This window comes from Mixophyes fleayi, chromosome 1 (assembly GCF_038048845.1).
Source record: "Mixophyes fleayi isolate aMixFle1 chromosome 1, aMixFle1.hap1, whole genome shotgun sequence".
Lineage (NCBI taxonomy): Eukaryota > Metazoa > Chordata > Amphibia > Anura > Limnodynastidae > Mixophyes > Mixophyes fleayi.
In genome coordinates this window covers 206,489,437-206,515,947 of record NC_134402.1, presented here as the reverse complement: position 1 = coordinate 206,515,947, position 26,511 = coordinate 206,489,437, and the positions used below count along the sequence as shown (strand labels likewise).

General features: G+C 43.5%; 1 protein-coding gene across 1 annotated transcript; it reads left to right on the top strand.

Annotated features, from left to right (window-relative positions):
- The first annotated feature begins 31 nt into the window (after positions 1-31).
- Positions 32-25,941, top strand: MRPL54 (mitochondrial ribosomal protein L54). The gene is made up of 3 exons (XM_075204816.1): positions 32-336; positions 16,063-16,219; positions 25,692-25,941. Exons 1-3 carry the CDS (start codon positions 249-251, stop codon positions 25,822-25,824), a joined length of 378 nt encoding a protein of 125 aa, XP_075060917.1. The 5' UTR covers positions 32-248; the 3' UTR covers positions 25,825-25,941.
- The last annotated feature ends 570 nt before the right edge of the window (positions 25,942-26,511 follow it).

Sequence of the window (26,511 nt, the reverse complement as noted above, 5' to 3'; positions counted from 1 at the left end):
TAGTCCTTGAAAGATTTCCGCATACGGGAACAAGAGTTAGAGGCAAAGTATGAGCACGGAAATTACCTTTAAAAGTAGTATGTGACAACCGAGAGTTGTGTTGCGTTGTGAGAGAGGAGTATTTAATTGTGTTACTGGTTGGCTCAGCTAAAGCAGCAGACAGAACTTTAATGATTGACAAGAGAGAACTACATGTCCCGTGTACCTGTGTGGAGTAATATGCTCCCGGAAGTAAATACAGGTGTGAAATGGCTGGGACATCGTTGCTGAGAGCTGCGGGTACATTGATGTGCCCCCGTGTGGGAGTGCAGCTGCGGTATTACGCCAAGAAACCGGGTGAGAAGAGGAAATACTTAAGTGAAAGATAACTACATCACATTTGTTTTTGTATTAAGATGGGGTTTTTCATTACAATACGTACAAACTGATTTATACCTTATAGGATCTACTAGGACCTTACCCTGTTTAGGTTCCTAATGATGATCATAATTATGTCTTCTGCTCTCTGCCTTCTTAGTGGGCTATGCAATTGCTTACTCCTAGCTAGCGAGACGTAGCTAGTGATGTAACCTCCTGGGGATCGTGGGATGTTATCCAGGCCAGGTTACTCCACTTGATGTCACTTGAAGTCCGCGTTCTGCTGCTTTCCCAGCAGTCAAGGGCAAACCTAGGATTTATAGTGTGGGGTTTCCAAATACTTGGATTTGGTGGTGGTTGGGTGGGGGGGAGACTTTCATAAATATAACTTGTTTCTCTTTCATCCAGTCTGGGGGACACTGCTTACCATGGGTTGTGGAGGGAGCTTGGGGAGTTGGCACCTAACTTTAGTACTGCCGAAAGACCCCTCCCCTCTACAATCCCCCTGCCCCCTCTTGTTCAGTTTTTTTTAGGTGCCCGTGAGTTGGGCAGTGTTTTTCAGTACTGTTAGTAATTTTATTTCTTTATTTCATTCCTTTTTTTAGGGGGCAGAGCTGGAGTGTGTTCTAATATAGAGAACACACTCACGGCACGGCAGCACAGGCACTACCCTGTCAGATGGGAGCCAACGGCTCTCACTAACAGGGACAGGAAGACAGGAGATGGGTGCCTGAATTGGGGGTGACAAGCGGTCTCACGGACCGCTGTCACTCCTGGAAGCCTCCCCGATAACCGGTGCTGCCACTGCAGGCATAGAGTGCCGGTTATCGGATATTACATTGGCGGCGGCCATTTTAAAAAACCGTAGGAGAGGAGAAGGGGGCTATACCTGGATCCCCCCTCATTTATAGGAGGGGGCATCAGGTATTATCCGCTGCGAAGACCTCCGCTGGAGGTCTCCACTACTCTGCCATTTAATCCACCTTTTTTTATTTTTTTTATGGACAATATCGCTGCAAAAACAGCATTACTGAAGGGGGGGAGCTAAGAAATAGAGCTCCCTCTCCTTCCACAGAGAGAGATGGTCTGTTCCAGTCTTCTGGCGCCAAGGAGAAGCCCGGGAAGAGAGAACAGAGCTGAGGGAGCAGACACCAGGATACTGCTGCTGGACTTCTCCCCTGTTTGGCCTATGGGCTAAGTATTTGATTTATTTAAACACATATTCTGTACTGCTGTGTACAAGTGGGCTAGTAGGGGTTATGTTATAGTTCTCCTACTTGCTTAGGTATTATTTTGTGTTTTAAAATTTTACAAGTACAACTTTTATATCTAGATTAGTTGATTACTTGTAGTTTTCACCTCTCTCTCCACACAATTATATCTCTCTCTCTCTACTCAGCTAAATTTAACAATTTTAGTCTGTGTGTTTGGTGTGCCTTCCTTTATTAAGAAATGTCAGATAAGGGAAAGGGCCCTATTGCAAAATATTTTACATGTTCTAAATGTCATGTTAAATTACCTAATGGCCAGAAGGACCCGTTGGCGCTATGCTCTGTCTGCGAAGCAGAGGTCCCACCTGCGCAAACCCAGCAAATGTCAGCCCCTCCGACGGAGGAACCGGCCTGGGTGGCCTCCCTATCACAGTCGGTTTCCTCTTTAGCTCAGATGGTTTGCCAATCCAATCAGTTGTGGTCTAGTGTTGTAACCTCGGTGGCTAATAATCCTAGTACACAGCTGGGCCTCCCTACTACCACAGGTTCTATTGGAACCTCTATGCCAGGGCCTTCCTCTTTACATACGGACCAGGCCCCTGTTCCCACAGAACCGCCATGGTCCACAGCATTTATAAAGGGTTTGGATAAGCTAAACCAGTTACTTGAATCCCCTAACATCCCGCCTTCTAAAAGAAAGCGTCCTAGGTCTGATAATATCCTTATGGTCCTTTCAGACTCTGAGGAGTTTTCAGAAGAAGAAGGGGAAATTAATTCTGATCCTGACCAGGTTTAACCTTTGGGTCAGGAAGAAAGGTCTAAAAGCCAATTTATTAATGATTTGGTTTTAGCAGTTAGACAAGCTTTGGACCTCCCAGAACCGGAGGATCCTCCTCCTAGAGACAGAAGTCTCTTTAAGAAGGCCAAAAGAAAAGCTAGCCGTTTTCCACCTTCAGTAGAGCTTAATGATATTGCTGAAGGAGCCTGGAAACAGCCTGATAAAAGGTTCTCTGTACCCAAAAGATTCTCCTCCCTGTATCTGTTACAGGAGGAAGATGTGGCCTGCTGGGAGTCTATTCCAAAGGTCGATATTCCAATAGCCCGATTGGCCAAACACACTTTACTCCCAACCCCGGGTTCAGCATCTGTGCAGGATGTCTATGATCGTAGGGTAGAATCTCAGCTGAAATCTATATTTGCAGCTGCGGGTTCTTCCTTTAGACCCACATTTGCTTCAGTTTGGGTGGCTAGAGCCATGGAAACATGGGCAGACCAGTTAGCAGAGGCCTTACAGGACTCTGACTTACTTCCCCTGGCTTTGCATTTAAAGGAGGCATCGGGGTACCTTTATGAGGCGGCCCAGAACACAGCAGCTGTTTCATCTTCTATTCAGGCTGCATCTTTTTCTGCAAGAAGGACGTTATGGCTGAAATCCTGGGAAGGAGATGCAGAATCATAAAAGTCAGTGTAAACTATTCCTTTTTCTGCAGCAGGTTTGTTCGGCCCGGAATTGGATACCCTGATCTCACAGGCAACGGCGGGCAAAAGCACTTCCTTGCCGGTATTCCCTAGTAGGAGCCGTAACCCTCGGGTCAGCTCCTTTCGCCAGCCCTTTCGGGGGGCTTCCTTGCCTAGGGGTCAGTCCTTTAGAGGCAGGCAGCCCAATTCTCGAGGCTCCTCTGCCAGGGGGAGATCCTCGTTTGCAGGTAGGCATCATACATCCAAGACCCAGGAGAAGCCTGCTTCCTGACGACCACTCTGTTCTTTTGGAGGGGGCGCCAGTGGGGGCAAGTCTGTCTTTGTTTCAAGATCAATGGGCAGCGTTCTTCCTTTAAGATCCTTGGATTCGGGGCATTATATCAGAGGGGTACAGGATAGACCTGCTGGGCACGGCTCCACATCGTTTCTTCTTAACTCCGTTACCCCGAGATCCATCAAGACGCCAGGCAATACAAGATTGTGTCGCCTCTCTTCTTTCTCAAAGAGTTATCTGCAGGGTCCCAAACTACCAGAAAGGACAGGGCTTCTATTCAAACCTGTTTCTTGTCAAGAAGCCGGACGGCTCCTTTCGGCCCATCTTAAACTTAAAGGGCCTCAATGTGCACTTAAGGGTGGACAAGTTTCGGATGGAATCCCTGAGGTCAGAGATAAACAGCTTAGAAAAGGATCAGTTTTTGGCGTCCATAGATATAAAGGACGCTTACCTCCACGTTCCCATTTGGATCCACCATCAATCTCTCCTAAGATTCACAGTGGGATCCTCCCACTATCAGTTTCGGGCCCTCCCATTCGGCCTCTCCACAGCGCCGAGGGTTTTTACGAAGATCATGTCAGTTATGGCAGCATGTCTTCACCTACAGGGAGTTCAGGTAGTACCTTATTTGGACGACCTGCTCATCAAATCTTCCTCGGAGACTGGCTTACGTCATCACTTATCCCTCTCCTTGGCAGTTCTCGAGGGCCATGAATGGCTAATAAACTTAAAGAAATCTCAGATGGTTCTGTGTCAACGCATGGTTTTCTTAGGGCTCATTATGGACACCAGTCAGCAAAAAGTATTCCTGCCCGTCGAGAAGATCAGTTCTATTCAGAGTGTAACAACTCAGGTCTTGAATTCTCCCAGCCCCTCAATGCACTTGTGCATGCGGCTGCTGGGAAAGATGGTGGCCTCCTTCGAGACCATTCCATTCGGTCGAGCTCATTCCCGAAGTTTGCAGTGGGATCTTTTGACGAAATGGTCAGGATCCCACCTACGCTTGGATCTCCAGAAAATATCTCTATCTCCGGGGACGATAGAATCGCTCCAGTGGTAGCTAGTCCTGGATCACTTGAGGGTGGGCAGGTCCTTCGCTCCATGCTCATGGATCATAGCCACGACAGACGCCAGCCTAAAAGGTTGGGGGGCGGTAATCCTGCACTTCCGACTCCAGAGACTTTGGTCGGTTCAGGAAGCAGCCTTATCTATAAATGTGCTGGAGTTGAAGGCTATTCTTTTAGCCCTCCGGGGGGCCCAGTCCCTCCTCCAGAGCCACCCTGTCAGAGTCCAGTCCGACAATGCTACAGCCGTGGCATATGTCAACAGGCAGGGAGGAACCAGGAGTTTAGCTGCAATGAAGATTGCTGCTCAAATTTTGGTTTGGGCAGAACAATATGTCCCTGCAATCTCCGCAGTTTACATTCCAGGAATAAGAAATTGGGAGGCCGACTACTTAAGTCGAAACCAAATGATGCCGGGGGAGTGGTCACTCCATCCGGAAGTTTTCCAGTCTCTGCTTCAGAGGTGGGGTCTTCCGGACATAGATCTCATGGCCTCCAGACACAACAGAAGGGTTCACAGGTTCTGCGCAAGGGCAAGAGACCCCTTAGCGGTGGCAGTGGACGTTATGACAATGTCATGGGAGTTCAGGTTGGGATACCTATTTCCTCCGATTCCCATGCTTCATCGCGTACTCAGACTAGTAAGGCAGGGGGGTCTGCCAGTAATTCTGATAGCTCCCTCATGGCCGTGCCGAGTCTGGTACGCGGACATAATCTCTATGGCGGGAGGACAGGGAATTCCTCTTCCGTCACGAGACGACCTGCTTCTGCAAGGTCCCTTCCGTCACCAGAATTTACCTCAGCTCAGTTTAACGACATGGCTGTTGAAGCCAGCCTCTGGAGGGCTAGAGGTTTTTTCCCCCAGAGTAGTAGACACTTTAATGCGAGCCAGAAAACCAGTTTCAGCTCGCATATATCACCGGATTTGGAGAGCCTACATCAGATGGTGCGAAAATAGGACATGTCCCTCGTCCTCCTTTCGTCTCCCTCGCTTGTTGGCTTTCCTTCAGGATGGCCTGGAGGCAGGGCTTCGGTTAGGTTCCATTAAAGTTCAGGTATCGGCTCTTTCAGTGTTTTTTCATCTGAAATTAGCGGTTTTACCAGATATTAGGACTTTCCTTTAGGGAGTCTTGCATTTTCAACCTCCCTATGTTCCGCCTACAGCACCATGGGATCTCAACCTGGTGCTGGATATGCTTAAAGGGCCTCCCTTTGAGCCATTACTTGGTGCATATTTAAAGTGGTTGACCTGGAAGGTCCTCTTTCTTTTGGCTATCGCATCTGCGCGTAGGGTACCATATTTGGTTTTCCACGAGGACAGAGCGGTGTTAAGAACCCTTCCTTCCTTCGTTCCAAAGGTAGTTTCGGCTTTTCATCGGAACCAAGAAATTGTAGTTCCGGTCTTTTCATCTACTTCCCATTCGGATCAGCAGTCTATGGAAAAGTTAGATGTGGTTAGGGCTCTCCGCATTTATGTCAAAAGAATTTCTCTGCTTAGACGTACCGATTCTCTATTTGTTCTTTATGATGCCAATAAGAGTGGCTGGCCAGCCTCAAAACAGTCCATTGCAAGATGGATTACGGCAACCATTAAACAGGCTTACATAAAGGCTAACCGCCCTGTGCCGGAGAGACTTACCGCCCATTCCACCAGATCGGTAGGGGCGCCGTGGGCAGCAAGAAATGGGGCTTCTGCAGACCAGCTTTGCAGGGCAGCCACCTGGTCTTCTGTCCATACATTTACAAAATTTTACCAGTTTAATGTATTTGCATCCGCTGATGCAAATTTCGCTCGTAGTGCTTTACGAGCGGGATTTTCAGAGTAGTCCCACCCTTAAGGGGCTGCTTTAGAACGTCCCCATGGTAAGCAGTGTCCCCCAGACTGGATGAAAGAGAAAAGAGGATTTATATACTTACGTTAAATCCGTTTCTCTGATTCCGTCTGGGGGACACTGCGATCCCTCCCTTCTGCTTTTCTTCTGTGTGCTCTTGTTTAACTGGCCTTTCCTCCTTGGGCTTTTTAATTAACTGAACAAGAGGGGGCAGGGGGATTGTAGAGGGGACGGGTCTGTCGGCAGTACTAAAGTTAACTAGTTAGGTGCCAACTCCCCAAGCTCCCTCCACAACCCATGGTAAGCAGTGTCCCCCAGACGAAATCAGAGAAATGGATTTAACGTAAGTACATTAATCCTCTTTTTTTGCTGTAGTCTAGGTTTTAAAACTATATGTTGGTGACATCCATATCGGATTTTCATAAACAGTTTCACAACTGTGACATAACTTTTCAATGTGCAAAAGCCAGAGCTTTTATTTGCACTTTTTTTATATCTATGATTTGATTGGGTTATTGGTGATACCCATAAGTGTTAATATAGGCCCGCAGTATACCCCAAATACTAGTTAATAGAAAAGTACAATGTCTATAAATGTAATAACGTATGTTAAAAAAAAAGAGGCATAAGGTTCATTAAAAACCCCGAACTAATATCAATCTCCTTTTAAATAAATAAGCCTTAAAGTCACAGAAACACTATAGCCAGAATATAGGAATCCTACACTTGAGCCAAAAGCAAGAACAAGCATGGTAGCCATTTTATTGAAGGCAACATTAATTAAAATATAGACAAATCCTCCCCCTTCCTAAGGGTACCCCTGGTAGTGGAAGAAACAAGGAAAACTAACCTTCATGTAAGAAATTACCAGAATACACATATATGTTATCCCAATGTTATGGGCATGCTGTTGGAATCTTTTACAATTCTAAAGATCATCATAACCTTTCTGCCCAAATGTATTTTAATAAAATTAGGTGCTATCATATAATCTTAAATTCGTGTGCACATGTTGACCTCAAATATTTTCAATAGTAGATCCTACTCTTAATAGACATACATGTAAAAGAATGACGAAAATTAGAGTGGTGAATGAACCGGACAATTGTATATTTAATAGTACAGATATGGGGGCTTGAAGGTAGATTTATTCAACAGCAGGAAAAATGCTAAATTATTTAGATTATTTTATTTCCCTGAGATTTTTCCCATGGAATTGGAATTTTTTACCCAGGAATGTAAATTGTTATATATAACGTTCCCATATGGGGCCTGTGACAGGATGGACCACCTATGCCACCCTGTCTGTTGTTGCTGGGAACTGGCTGGGCATACTTTGCCACCGTTCCCTTTCGTTATCCAAAAAGGGCCCTCTTGCAGCAGGGGCTTAAGCTGCTGCCACCACTGGACTCCGATACCGGCATCAAGAACCGGGTTTCTTCTGGGTCAATGACGCTGCTAGTGTACCTCGTTGCTGATGTACCTGGGCCGGTAACTCCGGAGCTCTTACTATGGATCCGGATTGCTGTGAATGGATCCCCCCATGCCTATCACACTAACCAGAATGCATGGGTAGCAGGTAGAGCGGTGGTACTGGAAAAGCTTGGGTCCAAACCTCAGACACAGCCGGAGAATGGATTAGATTTGGGTCTAATCTGTAGATCACAGGAATACAGCAATATTGAAGATGTTTCCAAGCAGGTTTATTTTCTCTCACCCTAGTTGAAGGTACCAGGGTGATCAGGTCAGATAAAGTCAGAAGAATAATCACATGCTCACACAGCTCATCTTTTATACAGTTCTGACATAGGCTATTTTTAGAATCCGGATGTAACCCCGTTTACCAAAACATTAACTTGCATACATTGTAAAGTCACTAATATTTATACTTAGCTATTCAATGCTTAAAAACCTTGCTGTTAATTTTCTGGATCTTATTTCAGAGACAGCAGACTCACTAGCAAGTCAAAAGGTCTGACTGGCATGAATACTTCAGACAGTCGCCGAATACACATTTCCACAGAACAACAAAAGGTCCCACAACAAGCTAATTCCCCAAACCACAATACACCAAAGGCTTAGTAAACACAGGCTCATTGTATCAGATATATACATCAGAAATAGGCATATCCTATAGCAAGGTTAGAAAAGAGATGGATTTCTTCCCTGGTCTCAGAAAAGACGATTACCTGTCCCACAATATAAACAATATAAAAAAATAAGTGCAAATGCAATTGCATAAATAAGTGCTCTGCGCTATTTGCTTTAAATACATTTTACCAAAAGTTATTTAATAGTGATCCACTCACACCCCTCCCACCCTTGCCCATGCGGCAACCAGGGTGCCATGTCCAACGATTTGGCTCCTGGTCCGCAGTATCCTAGGGTTACCGGAAGTGATCCAGCGGATCTGGCTCTTCCTGCCGCCACAGTCCATCCGCATTGCTATAAGCCCTTCCTTGCTTGTGAATTATGTCAAAGTCGTAAATTTGAAGTGCAAGGCTCCAGCGCAACAAATGGCCATTTTCCCCTGAGGTGTATTGTAGCCACTTTAAAGGATTATGTTCAGTCATCACAGTAAAACGTTGTCCATACAAATAAGGTTGTAGTTTTTTCACTGCCCACAAAATGGCAAACATTCCTTCTCAATTGTGGCATACCCCACCTCCCAGTTCAGCAGTTTTCTGCTCAAATAGGCCACGGGGTGCTCCTGCCCATCAGACCCCACCTGGATAAGTACTGCTCCCAGTCCATACTGTGACGCGCCAGTTTGCGCAATAAAGTCCTTGTCATAACTAGGCACCAACAGTACTGGAGCACGAACTTCCTTTAATGACTGAAATGCCAGCTCACAAGCTGGTTTCCAGTCAACTATTTTGGAGAGTTTATTCTCAGTGAGATCTGTCAGGGGATTTGCTACAGTACTAAAGTCTGGGACAGAACGTCCGTAGTCCCCTGCATTCGTTAAGAATGTTAGTACATGTAACTGGGTCGTGGGCTGGGGCCAGGCTCGGATTCTCTCTACCTTAGCTGGTTCTGTCCTAACCCTTCCTCCCTTCACATAATCAACCAGGTACTGTACCTCTGACATCCCCATCTGGCACTTCTCTGCCCTAACAGTCAAGCATGCCCACCCCCTCTTCCCTATCACCACCCCTATTTGCTCTAGATTATCTTCCCAAATCTTACTGAAATTGGAAATGCCCTCTAGGTAACCCTGAACTATGGCTAACTCATCTACAGAAGCATTAGTACAGGGCAATAGGTAGGTGTCAGACACGGGCACAGGTAGGGGACCATCTACATCTTGTTCCCAGACTGGTCTGGATGGGTCTGGTCCCCATCTACCTCCCTAGCTACACGGTACAATAACCCTTTACGCCAGGTCACACTCCCTACCTCCCTCATTGGAAGGCTGCCGTCCGCCTGGCGCCTCATGCCTTCCAGTGAGGGATCGGAGAGCTGCGCTGCCCTGAACTCTTCCCTGCGGCCCTCACTATCGTCTAAGTCAGGATTCGCTGCAGGGGGGGTCTATGCTGGGATGACTAGCGTCAAAGGGGGGTCACTGTGGTCAGCTGTACTCGCCGCTGGAGCTGGCATACTGCTAGGGACAGGAGCATCACTGGGCACCCCCACAAGATCAGGTTGGCAAGAGACCACATCCTCTGCGTAGGTAGGGGACGTAGTCTTTCCAGAGGCAAAGGGCTGGCTGTTTCCTGAAGAAATAGCAGATGTGGTCTTTTCCTCTGGGCTGAGCTGTGCAGGTGTAGATCCTGAAGACTGTAGCTTAGCAGCTTGGTTCCGGGTAAGAGAGTTCAGAAATGCGGTCACAATTCCACCCCCAACATCGTTGCCCAAAATCACATCAGTTGGGAGGCCATCCATAATGGCAACATCTCGCAACTCCTGGCCATCTCCCCAGTCAAGAAACACCCTTGCTACAGGCACTTCTTTTTCCAGTCCATCTGCCACAGTAACTTTGGCAGTGCGAATCTACAATACTGCAGCAGGATCAATAAGATGGGGACTCACTAAAGTAATTGAGGCCCCTGAGTCTCTCAGTCCTTCACCCTGCAGGGGTCCCACTTGGACCGGCTGCAGATTTCTCCACATGTTTTTGGGGGGTCTTTTGGACACAAAGGTGACACTCTCCGCTGAGTCACCTTCAGACACGCCACACTCCATTGGGCTGGCAGGGGTGGAAACAGTCTCTAGTGGCTCACCTTCACAAGTTAAGCAAGTTAGTCGTGCCACAGGACTCGGATTAGGGGCACGAGTCTGGGGTGCTGGGACTGTGGGACAGTCCATCCTTAAATGACTGATTTTCTCGCAGCTGTAGCACTTTCTCTCCAGCCTGGGCGCCGATGGTCTCTGATATCTCCCAGGGACAGGGCGAGGCAGTAGCTGGCGAGGAGTACCCGAATGTTTAGGTACTTGCTTTTGGGGGTGAGTAGAAGAGGGGTGTCTCCCTGATTGTACAGTCCTTAGGGGTTGGCTGTTAACCTGGCGCTTCTGCCAGTGTGGCCTCACGGCTACATACTGATCCGCCAGCTGTGTAACTGCTTCCAGGGTGCCTGGCTTCCGGTCCAGCACCCATTCTGTCACCTCCGGTGCGCACCGTCGGTGACACTGCACTTGGCACATCGCGCTGCCACTTCCTGGCAAACTCCTGCAGCAGGTTGGCACACTCCTCACGAGTGGCGTGGAAGTCCTTTGTAAAGTCCCGGAACTTCAGACGATAGGTCTCTGGGGTAATAGTGTACCGTTTAAGGAGTGCCCTTTTTACTACATCATAGTCCGCACAGTCCTCTGTGGGCACCTTCACGGTAGGCCTCCACTGCACGTCCTTGCAGTGTGGGCACCAGATGCTTAACCCATTCCTCTTTGGGTACAGCGTGTAGCCTGCAGGTCCTTTCAAATACATGCAGGTGCTCATCAATATTCCCAACACAGTTCTAAATTTAGGGCAAGGTAAAGATAACAGTCCTGATCCTCTAGGGGGCACCTCTCTCCTGGGCTGCATGGCTGGTGCCCTTCCCTCTCGGCGCCATGCTGCTATGACCTGTGCCCTCTCAGCTGCAGATGCGTTGTCCCCTAAGGCCGCCAGCTGGATCTTTAGCCCGGCAGCCCTGCGCTCATCATAGGATAGAGGGGCTGGTTGTGCGGGTGAAGTCTGATATGTAGAGGTCTCTGCAGGCTGTTGATCAGGGATCTCTGCTGTCTGGGGTACCATGCTGTCGGTGCCATTCCCTCAGCGCCTCATCACCGCCCTGTTTGGCGAATGGCTGATGTCAATGCCCTTGGCACTGTACAGAGTCTCGAGATCCGCCCTGGACATGCTGGTGTAATCAGACATCCTGTGCGTTCTCCTGGCTGCAGTTATTACTTGCCTGAATAACTCGGCTCTCCTGATTGGTTCACAAAAGGCCGCCTGTGGTTATCCCACCGCTCACCACCAGTTATCTGTGACAGGATGGACCACCTATGCCACCCTGTCTGTTGTTGCTGGGAACCGGCTGGGCTTACTTTGCCACCTTTCCCTTTCGTTATCCAAAAAGCGCCCTCTTGCCGCAGTAGGAGGGGCTTAAGCTGCTGCCACCAATGGACTATACTGGCATCCAGACCCGGGTTTCTTCTGGGTCACTGACGCTGATCGTGTACCTCGTTGCTGATGTACCTGGGCCGGTAACTCCGAACCTCTTACTATGGATTTGGGTTGCTGTGAATGGATCTCCCCTGGCCTATCACACTAACCAGGCTGCATGGGTAGCAGGTAGAGCGGTGGTACTGGAAAAGCTTGGGTCCAAACCTCAGACACAGCCGGAGAACGGATTAGATTTGGGTTTAATCTGTAGATCACAGGAATACAGCAATATTGAAGATGTTTCTAAGCAGGTCTTTGAAGCAAGATGGTTTATTTTCTCTCACTCTAGTCGAAGGTACCAGGGTGATCAGGTCAGATGAAGTTAGAAGAATGATTACATGCTCACACAGCTCATCTTTTATACAAGGTTTTTTAAGAATTTCATAGCTAAGTATAAATACTAGTGGTTTTGCAATGCATGTAAATCAATGTTTGTGTGAAAAGAGAATATCCTGATTCTAAAAATAGACTTTTTCTGAACTGTATAAAAGATGAGCTCTGTGAGCATGTATCATTCTTCTGACTTCATCTGACCTGATCACACTGGTATCTTCCACCAGTGGGTGTGAGCAAATTAACCATCTTGCTTCAAAGACCTGCTTGGAAACATCTTTAATATTGCTGTTTTCCTGTCATCTACAGATTAGACCCTAAACTCTAATCCGTTCTCCGGCGGATTGGACCCAAGCTTTCCCAGTACCAACGCTCTGTCTGCTACCCATGCAGCCCTGGTCCATGTGATAGGCCAGGGGGGATCCATTCACAGCAACCCGGATCCATAGTAAGAGGTCCGGAGTTACCGGCCCAGGTACATCACAACGAGGTACTCTAGTAGCGTAAGTGACCCAGAAGGACTGTGGTTCTGAGTGCCATAGAAGGAGCTCAGTGGTGGCAGCAGGCCCCTCCCACTTCGGCAGGAGGGGTTATTCGTGATAACGAAAGGGAACTGTGGCAAAGTAAGCCCAGTCGGTTCCCAGCAACAACAGACAGGGTGGCATAGGCGGTCCATCCTGTCTCAAGTACTTCTTCCAAAAGGAGTATCAAATTTCCGCAGACCATGAAAATTTTACATAATTATACATGTCCTTCTATGATCATCTAAGCACTGAAAAAGAAAGGATTCTTAACTTAGTCAAGAAGCAGAAGGAAAGGAAAATTGTTTAATTTTGTTCCATGGCAAATCCATAGGGGAATCAAAAGCAACTATTGTAAGGTTGGTGAATACTTCAGAGAACATTTATCTAGGGCAGTCTCTTTCCTCTGCCCTGAAAACCCCAATAAAGATATTTTATGAAAGTGTAGAATCATAGTTTCTTTCTGTTTGTACAAATGTGATTAAATGTACACATACTGTACATCTCAGTGTGAGGAACAGCACCATAAAATCATTTGAACATTTGTATGGTGGAAACACTACTGAAACATTCTGCCTATAGCAGCTTTACGAACATTGCCTTTTATCAATTTAATTGTTTTCTCTCAAAATAATACAATGTTTAGCTTTGTCTTAAATTAATCATTGGAGTAATGGGACAACGGGTCTAATTTTATTACGTGCCAATTTTGTGTTTTTGAAAACCTTTATTACATTTGTCGCAATGTGCATTTACATACTTTCCCATAAGTGTTCCTGTTAGTAAATCACAGGAATAATGAGGTTATATTGTAATAAAAACGTTGTGGAGTTTATTGCAGTATAAAGTACAAACAGGAAAAGCACAAGCTCTGAGGTACTGCAGGGAGAAGTAATTAGCCACAATGTAATGCTGAAATCGTGCAGTTGTGTGTTTGGTTTTTTTTTTTTTTTGTTTTGTTTTTTTAGTCTTTTGTTGCAACACAGAAATACTGGTGAAGATTTACATAGTCTGAAGCAATGCAAGTAGATGAACAATGTCTGAAGAAATACTGGTGCAGGTTAATACAGTCTGAGGCAATGCAAGATCTGAACAATGTCTCTTAAGACATGCTAGTGTCCAGTAATCACTGCAACGCTCCATAAATGAGCAGTAGATTACCGCAGTCTGTGTAGATACAGACCAGTAAACAGGAGCCAGGAGTTAAATTTAAGAAGCTGGAATCCACAGACTTGTATGATTTAATCCAGGTATCAAAAGTCCAATATAAGTATAAGGTCAGGATCAAATTGAACACAGGTACAGGAACCTTGAAGCTAGCTTGTCCAATGATATCACTGGCAATGACGGTGATGGTTTAAATAGGTAGAGTTTTCCAATTGGCTCAGAGGAAGGCAGCTGAAGTACAGAGAAAATGTGAGCATCTAGCAGGATGCAAGACAGATTTAACCCTAACACATCCACTGAAATCACAGTAAGACTCGCTGACAGGATGGACCTCCTATGCCACCCTATCTGTTGCCTTGCCACAGTGCCGTTTTTGTTATCCCAATTGTGCCCTCTAACTGCAGTAGGAGGGGCTTAAGCTTCTGACACCTTTGTACTTCTTAATGGCATCCAGAACTGCGTCCTTCTGGGTAACTGTCGCTGCTAGTGTACCCCTGACCTCTTGCCTTCAGATCAGGGTTGCTGTGGATAGTAACCCTGGCCTATCTCACTGGCCAGAGCTGCAGGTAGCGGGCAAAGCGTTGGTACTGGAAAGCTGGGTTCAAACCCCAGAACAGCCGGAAACGGATTAGATTTGGGTCTAATCTGCAGGTCGCAGGAATTACAGCAGGGAAGAAGTTGTCAAAGCAGAATCTTGAAGCAAATGATGTTTATTAGCGCAAGTGTCCTAATAAGGACAGTTCACATTGGTTTAAGGTACCATTGACCAGAAAGTAAGATGGAACAATAATGATACGTTTCAGTACAAACCAGTGATTATTTTTTTTTTAATACACATTCTGACACACGTCAGCAGGGGGTAACGCCGTCCCCTGATCCTATGTGGTTCCACCAAGTCTGAAATATTCATCAGATCTTAGGATGTAATGTAATCTTCCATCTAACACAATTTAACTTACAAAAATCAATCTGTGAGTTCCTAAAAACTTGCTGTGATTTCCTGCATCCTGTTTTAGAGACAGAGAAAACCTAACAGCAAGTCTAATTAAACCGTCCTGTGCCTTCAGGTTATAGGATGTGTTGGACATCAAAAGGTCTAATTAACATGAGATTAACATTGGGTCCTTTCTTCAAACAATTGCAAAATACACATTTCCTCCCCTGGTATATACATTAGAAATAAATAAGTTTCATATACCAAAGTACACACAATATAAAAAAATAAGTACATTTCTAATACACAGTATTGAGTCAGTACATTTCTAACTATATAAATTGGCTAATAATTTAAATATATTATTTCAATAACTTATTTATAAGTGATCCAGCCACAGACTCATTATCTGAACCTCCTTGCTACACATAGGAGCTGATTCAATTCGGCCATGTTAGTCCAGGAATAACGCAGCACTAATTGTATTACTGTTTATAAGGTAATTTTAACCTGGATATTTGCTCGTGGCCCTGTGGGCTGCGAGCGAAAATCGGCGCTAAAATTGCCGTGCTAGCTGTAATAGTGCGCACTTTTAACATAGTAGCTGTAATAGTGCGCACTTTTAACATAGTAGCGGTAATAGTGCGCACTTTTAACATAGTAGCGGTAATAGTGTGCATGCCACATTATTCCTCGAAGAACGTGGCCGAATTGAATTGGTACCATAGAATTGAATTAATTTTGAGAGCCTGAAATGTTATGCGTCCCTCACAAAACCAGGAACACAGCAATGAATGCACCTTCTCAACCTCTTGATCTCAAATTAATTGATTCTGAAAAACAATTTTTTTTTTTTTTTTTTTTTTTTTGCATATGGCCATATAAGTAGGTCAATCATATACCTTGCCTACATTTGTCAAGGAACAACCACCTATCTGGCCATCAAAAAAAGGGCTCTAGTTTTAAGAGTAAAGGTAGTGCCTGGGCTCTTTTATTGTCATGACATTAAACAAGAGGAGATTTACATTTTTCTATGATCGCAACAGACCATAAAACTGCATTACAACCCATTATTTGACTCTTGACACATTGTTTTAATACGTCAGAGTTAATACTGTAAATAGAGAGCAGAAAAACAAAAATGTAAGGTATTTGAGCTTAAACATGTAATCGTTAATTTTGAGAGTAACAGTGTTTTTATTTTATTGTTATTAACAAGAATTAAAACAATGTTATTTATCCACAGTTGTTAAAGGGAAGGGGAAGGGAATTGCCAAAGAGGTCCAGAAAGAACCTGAATTGTGCACAGATCCCACTATCCTGACCACATATGCTATGGGGGTGAACATATATAAGGTTGGATCAGATGTCAAGTTAAAAGATGATTCTCAATATCCTGAGTGGTAGGTAAATCTTTTTGTCCCAATGTTGACTAAAGTCCTTTCTATACCCTAGTTTGTATTCAAAGTATAGTAATCTTTTTAGATGTTTGTAAATGTTTTATTATCTATGCGTATTCATGTAGTAAGGCCAGTAAGTTAAAAACAATGTTTGTGCTGGTTCTCTGGTCGACCTTGTCGACATGGGCCCCTCACTTGATTATTTAAGTTTGGGAGAGTGTTTATGTGGGAGCAAGGCTTTGGCTCCTGAACCTGCTTAGTTACCCTATACTCCACTATGGCACATCCCTAAGCTAAGGCCTGGATATTTCCCCACTAGTTAGGAGCAGATAACATGGCAACATACCTAACAATGGGCAGCATATAGTTAGCCCAAATATTATACAACCTGCATTTTTTTGAGGCTTTCTGTGAAATTTTGAGTTTTATCTCATTAGTCTGTGCTGTCTGGGAGGGCATTCTTAGTTTCTAGGAATAAATCTGACCACAGCGTTTTTAAGGCATAAATGGAGGTACCAGACCCATCTTGATTAATATACCAAATATTCAGATTTACCCAATGCCTCCAGTGGGCGCTTGAGTGACGCCCACCACTCACCAGTATGTGCACAGGCAGTAACTTTCCAGGCACCAAAAGTTGAGTAGGATTTTAATACAGGCTTTCGTTGGCGGAGAGCGCAAAACAATATTTTTGGTGGTGGAGAATAAGAAACAGTATTTTCTTTGATCCGAAAACAAATGGAGCCCTTAGCATCTCTCTTCTCTCCTCCCCCTCCTCTTTCCACCCTCCTCTCTCTCTTTCCCCTCGTCTGCTTTGTGATTATAAAAAGTTGAAATGAGACATTTTGGGGCATATTCAATTAGGGTTCCGGTTCGCGGGATCGTGCCGGAACGGGCCGCGTACTTAATCCACGTTACCGCAATAATGTGGATTTTTGTTCGCAGCCCATAGGGTTGCGAACGAAAATCCGCGTTATTGCGGTACCGTAGTACCGGCAAGAACGCGCACCGGAACCCTAATTGAATATGCCCCTTTGAATCTGACCTGTTAAGGCAAAATATTTCCAGGGGGAAATGGGATATGTCCCATGATCAGGTAGCAGTAAAACATTTTGTGTTGCATGTATTGAAAAAACCTGTCAGTTGGCAGTTAAATAAGTCTGCTTCAAAGTCAGCATATCTGCTACTGTGGGTGTTTGTGTGGCAGAGGACTGATTTAATATAAGTGTGCTGTCATGTAATACTTCTGCATATTTGATAAGGGGATAAACGACACCCCTGTCTTGTGCCATGCTTCAAAAGAAACAAAAAGAAAGAGAAGCCATTCGCCAAACCTGACACTGTGGAATTGTAGTATAGGGCAGCCACACCTAATATGAAATATCCAATAATAACTAGAACTTGCAGGGTGTGATCCATAAGGGGTCAAGCAACCCTGTCAAAAAGTATTTCTAACTGTTATTGGTTATCACCAGTACTGGAGTGGCTGTTATGCTTACTGCATAGAGGAGAACTTTCCAAGTGTTATCTGCTGCTGGGTGGCCTGGGATAAACCCTTCTTGGTCAGGATGTACCAGGGAACAATGACAGAGACCAGCCTTTTCATCAGTATCTTGGTTAAAAGTTTAAGGTTAATGTTCAACAAAGAAATAGGCCTATAATGGCACAAAATGATTGAGTCTGTAGAACAGATCCAACTTTAATTCCCTCCCAGGACCCCAGCTTTGTCTCTCTACTAATCATATCCACTGTTTCCAATTTCATTCCCTGTCGATGGCCCAAAAATCATTTTTGCACGGGTTCATCCCTCACGTTATTTTTGCGTAGATTTTGCTGACCATAAGAACACTGGGTCAGCCGTGATCTTTCCTGTTTCCTGGTCTGACCGTTCAGCTATACTCCTAGAGTTGGAAGTTTCTTCATTGCCAGCATTTAAAAATCATTGGCAACTTAACGTGAATCTACTTCTCAAAAAGGAGAATAGAGATAAAATTACCCAGGCAAATATATACTTCCAAGAACATAATCACCCTTCAAAAAGTCTTATACTATTATGCAGATGGCTCTTAAGTAAGTTTATTTTTGACGTGTGCTCAATATGACTTTGGCTTGAAAAAAATCTCACAGCAACGGATAGCAGAACCTTAAACATACACATCGGTGATCACGGTAGTACAAAAATTATTCCCCAAACATAAGACATACAGGCCAAAGCGGCCATAACTCTCCAAGTGTTACAATAAAGGGGGGCGACAAAGGAGACAAGGTACTGGCTTGAAAATTGAGAGCCACATACTCAAAAATCCTCCTGTAACTATCCTTAACACAGACTAAGCGTCTCATTAAAAGATGCAGGGCCTGATTCATTAAGGATCTTAACTTGAGAAACTTATTATTTCAGACTCCTGGACAAAACCATGTTACAATGCAAGGGGTGCAAATTAGATTTTGTTTTACACATAAGTTAAATACTGACTGTTTTTTCATGTAGCACACAAATATCAACTTTAAATATCAGTGTACAAATAAGCTATCAAGTATCTGTGTGCTACATGAAAAAAACGGTCAGTATATAACTTATGTGTAACATGGTTTTGTCCAGGAGACTGAAATAAGAAGTTTCTCAAGTTAAGATCCTTAATAAATCAGGCCCGCAGTCTCTAAACGACTGACTGGGGGCTTAAAGGTTCTGAGGACCAAGATCAATGTCGGTCTCACAAGGATGTATGAATGAAGTCTGCTTCTCCCAGGTTTTAAACAAATTTATATGGTAAATCTGTTTCACTTTCATAACTTCAAAGGGTCCTTGCCATTTAGCCAACAGTTTACTCCCCTCTGTGGGTAACAACAAAGCAAAGTTTTATTGCCTGGCGCAAAGACATGAGCACAAGCATTAAGATTATACAGCCACTCCTGTGTCTGTTGCGAATTTAATAAATTCTCTCTAGCTAGTTGACCATCTAAATCCAGGCAATTACGCATATCCACAACATATTGTAAGACGTTCTCTCCCTGTACTGGCTGTTGCCTTCATATGAGATTGAGTATAGCACCAGGTTTTCTCCCCCATATAGGAGCTTAAACGGCAAAAAGCTGATTGAGGCCTTAGGCACTGCACGTACAGCAAACATGTCTTACCACTGTTTTTTAGTTAATTAACCATTACAGCATGGATTTTAAAGTACGCTTAAACCATTCAACTAGACCATATACAGATGTTCTCACTCAAGTTACATTTTAGAGCTTCAGTACCCCTTGTATCAACTGAGACAAATAATGAATACCTTGGTCAGTCAGGACCATCTTTGGCAAGCCCGCCAGGGAAAGTAATTCCATTCTCTTAGAGGTAGCCTGTTTGGCCGTGGCAACCCACAAAGGGAACGCATCCAGAATGAACGTAAAACATAGAAGATAGCACAGTAGGCGCTACTAGGTTTACTCCTACTTGTTTTTTCAAAAGGAACAGCAATATTGGGAGGGGAACCAGTGGAGCAGGGCCTGGATGTAGTGTAGCTGTTTTTTGACAATCGGGACATGCTATGCAAAATCTATCAACCACTGCATATATTCCTAGCCAAAAATACTGTGCTGTGATCCTATCCACAGTTTTATCTGAAGGGGTGTGATCAATCAATTGCTGCATATCCTCCTCCATTTATTTATGCTTGTCCTTCCGGTATAATATATTGTTTTGCAAAATTAAAAAAGGTTAACTGATCTCTTTTACACAGTGCAAACTTTTTTTCATCCGCTAGATTTTCAAATGCCCTTTTAAGCACAGGGTCTTTGGTTTGGGCCGTTTTGAGGTCAGAGAGGTGCAAGGGGAAGAGTTAACACCTCATTCATATTATGCAAGTCAACGTCATTACTGTTATTCGTTGTAGCTAGATCACTGATAAATAAATAATTGTATAAATGTCACAAGCCTTTCTTCCTGTGCCTTCTGGGTGATGGCCGGGACGTCATTTCTGCCTGGGACCCGGCCATTGCCAAGGCAACGGTCGGACGCTAAATTCTTCCAGCGCCGCGTCCTGGCAAGTTAGGAAAGCCAGGCGCGTGCGCGCAGCGCTCCACCTGTGGGCTCATTTATGTATTCATTTAGTGTAGTGGCAGGGGCTGTGTGTAATTCAGAGCTAGGCTCTGATTGGCTGACTATAGTATTTAGGGCAGTGAAGTCTGAAGCCTCACTGCCGGTTATAGCTTCTCTGTTACAGTCTTGCTGATCTGCTCCTGCTTCCTAGTCCCTGTCCTGTGGATACTCCGTTTGATTCCCTGTGTATGACCCCCTGCTTGGATATTTGGATTCTGCCTGTTTTGCTCGTGATCCTGACCATTCTTGCCTGTACCTTGGACCTTGCTACCGTGCCTGTGACCCCGACTTTTGGCGTGTTTCCCGACTATTCCTGCTTGCAAGCCATAACTCTCTGTTCCTGGGTTCTCCACAGCCGGTACACATCTCATGACCCTCCGTTTGTCTGCAGCCAAGTCTGTCCCCACCACTAGGGGCAACAGTGAACACCAGGCTTTCGGAGCAGACTCCAGGTTTTGTTGTACTGGCTGGAGGGGTTCCTAACAATATAGTTAATTAAATTAATAGCACAGAGCGCCAATTTCCTGCTCTGTAAACTTGCATCCAGTTTAAAATCCGCTAAGTAAAGCTTGTAGTTCTGTTTGGCTTGTCATTTTGACCATGGTCATGACATCTTAGGTAAGATAGTGTCAACGAGAGTAGATATCAGGCAGTATGAGGATGCTAAGAAGGCAGCTGTTGGATCATTACTGCATAAGGGTGCATGGTTAATAGATCCCATACACTCCTATTCTTTAGGCAATTTCAGTAATTGGATTGTATTGGCGGTCCCTTTATCAGACTTAAAAAGCACAGACCTCTCCAATATTTTGGCCAGCTAGTAGCAGATTAGAAATGATTTTGCTTAAGTTCTGCTTTCAATACTCAGGGCTGTATTTTTTTTTTTATTGAGTAATTTTTCGTGGTGCAGTTGCTGGTTGGAGTGGTGGAAATTTGTGTTGCTGCTGTCGTGTTTATGTGCTAACCTGAATTGACTTACCTTGGTGTTGTTTTCGTCTGTGCAGTCAGTTGTTGTTCCTTAGGTGGGGATTGGTGGTGTTAGGGTTCACTGTATCTTTCTTTGGTTCTGCTTCTGATATTTGTGGAGAACTTTTGGAAAGAGTGGGGGTTGGGCATTTGGAGAAGAGTGTGAGAGAAGGGGCGCTCATCTTCCTTCTTGTGGTTTGCAAAATACCTGGTTGTTATGTTCTTAATATATAAATATATTCTCATTCGTATGGCTTATAGCTATAGATGTTGCAGCACTGATTGTCCGGGAATTTTTCTGTTAGTGATGAAGCTTACTTGGAGGGTGTTTTATTAAGTCTATATAATTAATATGGCTGAAGTATGGAACTGTTGCCTGCTGAATTTCTGTTGAGTGGTGTAAAGGCTGTCTCTAATGGAAGAAACATAGTAGATGCAACAGCCTAAGGATATGCAACTGTCAGTAAAAGAGGCTTTGGGGACGACTTATTGTCAATATGATTAGTAAATGGAGTAGAGTCTGCTGGTCAGTAGGTGAGTGTGTTTGAACATGCAGGGATCTGAAGAGATTTCTATCTGCCAGGTGCAGTACTGTCTAGAATTACAACATGTAGGATGAGGTCACAACTTTACGTGAAGCTGAAGTTCCTTTATTAATGGCCTTTAAGATTCTATATTAATCTGAAGATGGTGTGTGATGAGTGGATCTGGGAGACCTTTTGAGCAGCTAATCTTAGGTAGGCCGGAGTCTAGGGCTCTAGTCTGAGATCTTTATTATATGTCTGCAGACTGGAGTAACTGGCCCTGGAGCTGATTAAACATAATTATTGCCCGGGTCCAAGACTGCAGGAGTACTTATTCCGAAGCCAGGGCCTAGATTTAGGGGCCACTTCTGCTAAAGAGTGGGTAATTTCTTAACTCCAATGGTCGATTAGGCTTCTGTAGAAGTCCGCAAGATGTTGAAAGAAAGATTGATAAACAACCCTCCATTTTTTTTAGCAAGATGGCAGATGGTCTCCGGTTTCTGTATCTGACTGTTTTTCTCTTATATGAAATGGTCCTGAACCTAACATTATGCAGCACGTTCACACATGGGCATCGCTTACCCTGATTCCAGGTTATTTAAGGTGAGGCTGAGCAGCAACATGTTTTGGATGATTTTGCTCAGTCCCATGTGTCTTTTGAAATCCATGTTGGAGGCCCAAAATCCTCTTCAACGCAATTTGGGACACATTAATAGGTACAAGTTTAGCCTATTTCCCTTCACCTATATTTTGTCTCTGACTAATGGTGTTGAACTGACGGCTTGATTTTAGCAGGAGATAATGCTAGCCATGTGTCCTTTTTGTGGGTATGTCAGCAAATGGACTAGATCAGTGGAGGTATATGTCTAGAGCTATATAATTCAGCTGTCCACCAGGTGTGCATGTTGGGTAGTAACTAGTCCATTAGCAGTTTCCTGCTGTCTCATACTCTTGCTGAAAGTGTCTCTCTGCCACCACCCAGTTTTTCCTCCATTTATGGCTTAAATCATAATGAATGAAATATCCTCATTAAGTAAGGTGACATCTGGACTTTTTTTTTTATTACATGTGGCAATTTTGTTTGCTTGTGTTTAGCTTTTTATTGTATTGTTAGGAGTGCACCTCGTAATACGTTTTTCCACTAAAGTGCAACATGGAGGCTCAAAATGGGTTCTATTAAAAGTATATGATGAGACCCAAAGACCACCATCTCTTTACTGGTGAAATATTAAAATCCTTACATGTAGTCTAAATGGCTGTGTGCCTAACCACACAGCAAGAAACACCCCTAAAAAAAATGCTCTTTCCACCCCTTTATCTCATTTCAATAATCTCCACACTTAAAAGGAAATCTTATTTCTGCACTGCTCCACAAAACTGTGTGCGGCACCTATTCTGCAGGGAATGTCCTTTCTCTACTTAAATTCTGACATCTTGCTCCCTAAACCAATGCACCTCGTCAGATCCCAAACTAATTGAAGTGCAGAATGTTTTGTGCTTTGTAAATGACCACCAGTATTAATATTATTTTTATAAAAAAAATGCACAGGTGGAGATTGTAATGAAATGCATGTGTATTTCTAAACTTCGATAGGTTATTGAAGTAAGGACGAGTACCAAAAATAATTGTCATGTGAGTGTAAGAATTTAAACTACAAGAAAAATAGGGAAAACTTAAATTTGTACAGTACACAAAGCTATGAAATAAAAGCAATATGCACATGAGTGTACAGTAGTCTGGGCAACGAATAGTAACAGTTGCAGAGAACAGCCACACGTTTTCTCCTAGTACAGTCCACAAAGGATGTAGACATGTAACATTTGTTGATACTTGTTGATTGGCTTTGTTACGTTTCATACACTTTGACTTTCCAGTGGACTTTATTTTATTGCAGATTTTTTTCATTTTGAATCACAAAAGTTCTGCAAATTATTTTGCTGTTGGCAAATTATTGATAGTTGGATGAAATTGACTCGCCCATCTCACTTGCATAAAAATATAACTGGATTAATAGACCCCTTTGCTCTTTTGCTGGAACAAGATTAAATGGCTGTGTGCCCATCCCCGTGAGAACCTCTAAATGCAGAACATTGCTTGAACCATTTCATGTGATTTGTAGGAAAGTTATTACTATTGCATAGCATTCAAAATGAAAGCTATATGCACAATGCAGAAACAGGGTTTCCAAATGCAGGTTACCACAAACTTCCTTCATAATTGGAGCAGTCATTTCATAGCAGAAGTTTATCCAGCTCTACCCTGTAGATCTTAATTAATATTTTTCTGATATTTGTGTGTTGAAATTTTTTTGTTGGTTTGGTGTAACGTTCATGCTTTCAAAATTGCATCAGTATGGTTTGATGCAGTTTTGATATGTTGGGTAGTGAGTTTGATGGTTTGGAATTTTTTTCAGTTTCAACCACTTTTTAGAGTTTATTTAAGTTTACTTGAAATAGGGGACCATAGAGGTGCAGATGGCCCTACATCCTTCTGTCCTCTGTACAATGCTAAATCACTTTTAACAGTGATCTAATGCTAACTGGTGTTGGACCATATTTAACAGTGTTCTACTGCTACTAAGAGGCAGGAGAGACATTGAACATGTCTCATCTGCTGTAATATGGTCAGCCCCTCATTCATAAAATTGTCGATGGTGATTCCATGGAAAGCAATATATTATTGATGGTGTGACCAGGACCTGCTTCTAACTGTTTCCTGCAACAGCAAACCAGAGTCTGCCAGTGTCTGTGTGTAACAGGATTCATACAAACCTTTGTGGTTTGATCGCAAGATGGATCCTTTGAGCAAAGAAATAATGCACATTTACAGTTTTCTGTACTAAAACATTTTGTTGCTTTAGATACTGTAAAAGACAGCAACAAAAATTTACCGGTTTTTACATCTAAGCAAGGGTTACAAAAAAAACACTGGAACGCTATTTCACAAGCATGATACATCTGTAATGGATGTTTATACACATCTTTTTGGATTACAAGGAGTTAATGGTTTATATAATTTAATCTATCTGAATTACAGGCAGAGAACCATCTGTCCCTATTGGTTTACTGTAAAGTTATTACTACAGTACATGACCGATGAGGTTGTGTGGTAGTCATGTAGATTCCCAGTTTCTATGCATGTGTTCCAATGTTTTTACCCTTTCCTTTCATACGTAAAGGTTTCTGGGTTGTGTGAGGTGCACTATTTTAGCAGTGTTGGAAATCAGCAGTTTTCTGGTACTTGTATTTGCCTACAGTGACTTACGTTTAAAGGATTTCCCTCCATTAAAGTGCACTAGGGAAGCATGATTTGTACTGCAAAGTGTACTATCAGTACATTATACTAAGGCACTATTTATTCTGAGATTAAAATGTTAAATCTCTGCTTTATTCAAAAGTTTTTTACATTTTTATGAAAAGGTATAGTTTGGTAGGTTAAAATATGGTTCCATTTTCCAATGTTGGATGTGTTCTAAATTCAAGCGATTTAATGTTCTGTATTTTAGAAAGATGCTGTTCCCTGAAACATTAATGTGTCTTATTAAATTGGTTCATTGCAAATATATTATAATGTTTTATAAGTTTCTTCACATGTTGCGTTTTTGGTATTTTACACACAGGCCTGTGTTGTGTGTGTGTGTGTGTGTGTGTGTGTGTGTGTGTGTGTGTGTGTGTGTGTGTGTGTGTGTACATGCTGCGCAAAGAATAGTTTATTTTTTATTCAGTGATGAGATTTTTGTAAATTGATAAGACTTATTTTAATGGTGTCACTTGTTCTTTTAAAATTGTAACAGAGTGTGAATTTTTTTATAAATTTAATATGCTATTTCTCGAATTCCCAATTTCAGAGACTTCTTTATCTGACACATTCTCTTTTCTATTATGTTTCCATTAGGCTCTTCCAGCTAGACCTGGGACCACCTAAAACTTTAGAAGAAAGAAGTCCAGATACTCCTCAGTACTGGAAGCTACTGCGAAAGTTGCACATGTGGCGAAACAACCGCCTAGCCAGGGCCAAGAAACTATAATAAGCAGTTGAGAGTGCCCTCATTGTTACTCCACACACTTCATTATGTTACTCATTAGCTTTCTTATGAACAAACCTCTAACAGCTGGCAATAAATTATTTCTATTTCTTTCTATAATGCATGGCCAGTTAATGTGTGAAACAAATTTCAAGTAGTAAGCCTGAATAAGTAAATAATTTCCATACATAAAGGAAGGTTTGTGACAAATATGGAAGGTATGAATTCTGTGTTCAAATATCTCACAGGCATGCAATGTCCTCCACACTTGTGAAACTGTATGACAAAATCAACAAACCCCCCCCATGATCACCCTGTTCGAGCCTAAATAATTCCACTTTGTTAACCCTCAATAGGATAGCGTCACTGATCTTCCTTTGTTTGAGGGCTCTACCTTTAGTTTCTGAACCAAGAGTGTAAATCATAGCCTAAGTATATGTATGCATGTGGGTGCATTGCATCCAGTTACGTTTTGGCAGGCACATGTGACTGTTTAGGACTCTCAACATCAGGAAATGCAGAGAAGATTTGTGGCCACACAGGAACCCTCCCCTCCCAGGGCCGTCTTTCCCATTGGGCACGCTGGGCAGGAGGGCCCCCCTAGGCTGCAGGGCCCATATATAATCATTATTTTATTTATTTTTTTTATAAATAGGGGCCCCGGTGCACTGCTGTGCCCGGGGGCCCAAG

Bases quoted from the DNA above. Each gene is read 5' to 3' on its own strand.
- MRPL54 (XM_075204816.1), top strand. From the start codon at position 249: ATGGCTGGGACATCGTTGCTGAGAGCTGCGGGTACATTGATGTGCCCC. The intron at 337-16,062 runs GTGAGAAGAGGA...ATTTATCCACAG, and splicing joins GTATTACGCCAAGAAACCGG to TTGTTAAAGGGAAGGGGAAG. The intron at 16,220-25,691 runs GTAGGTAAATCT...TGTTTCCATTAG, and splicing joins GATTCTCAATATCCTGAGTG to GCTCTTCCAGCTAGACCTGG.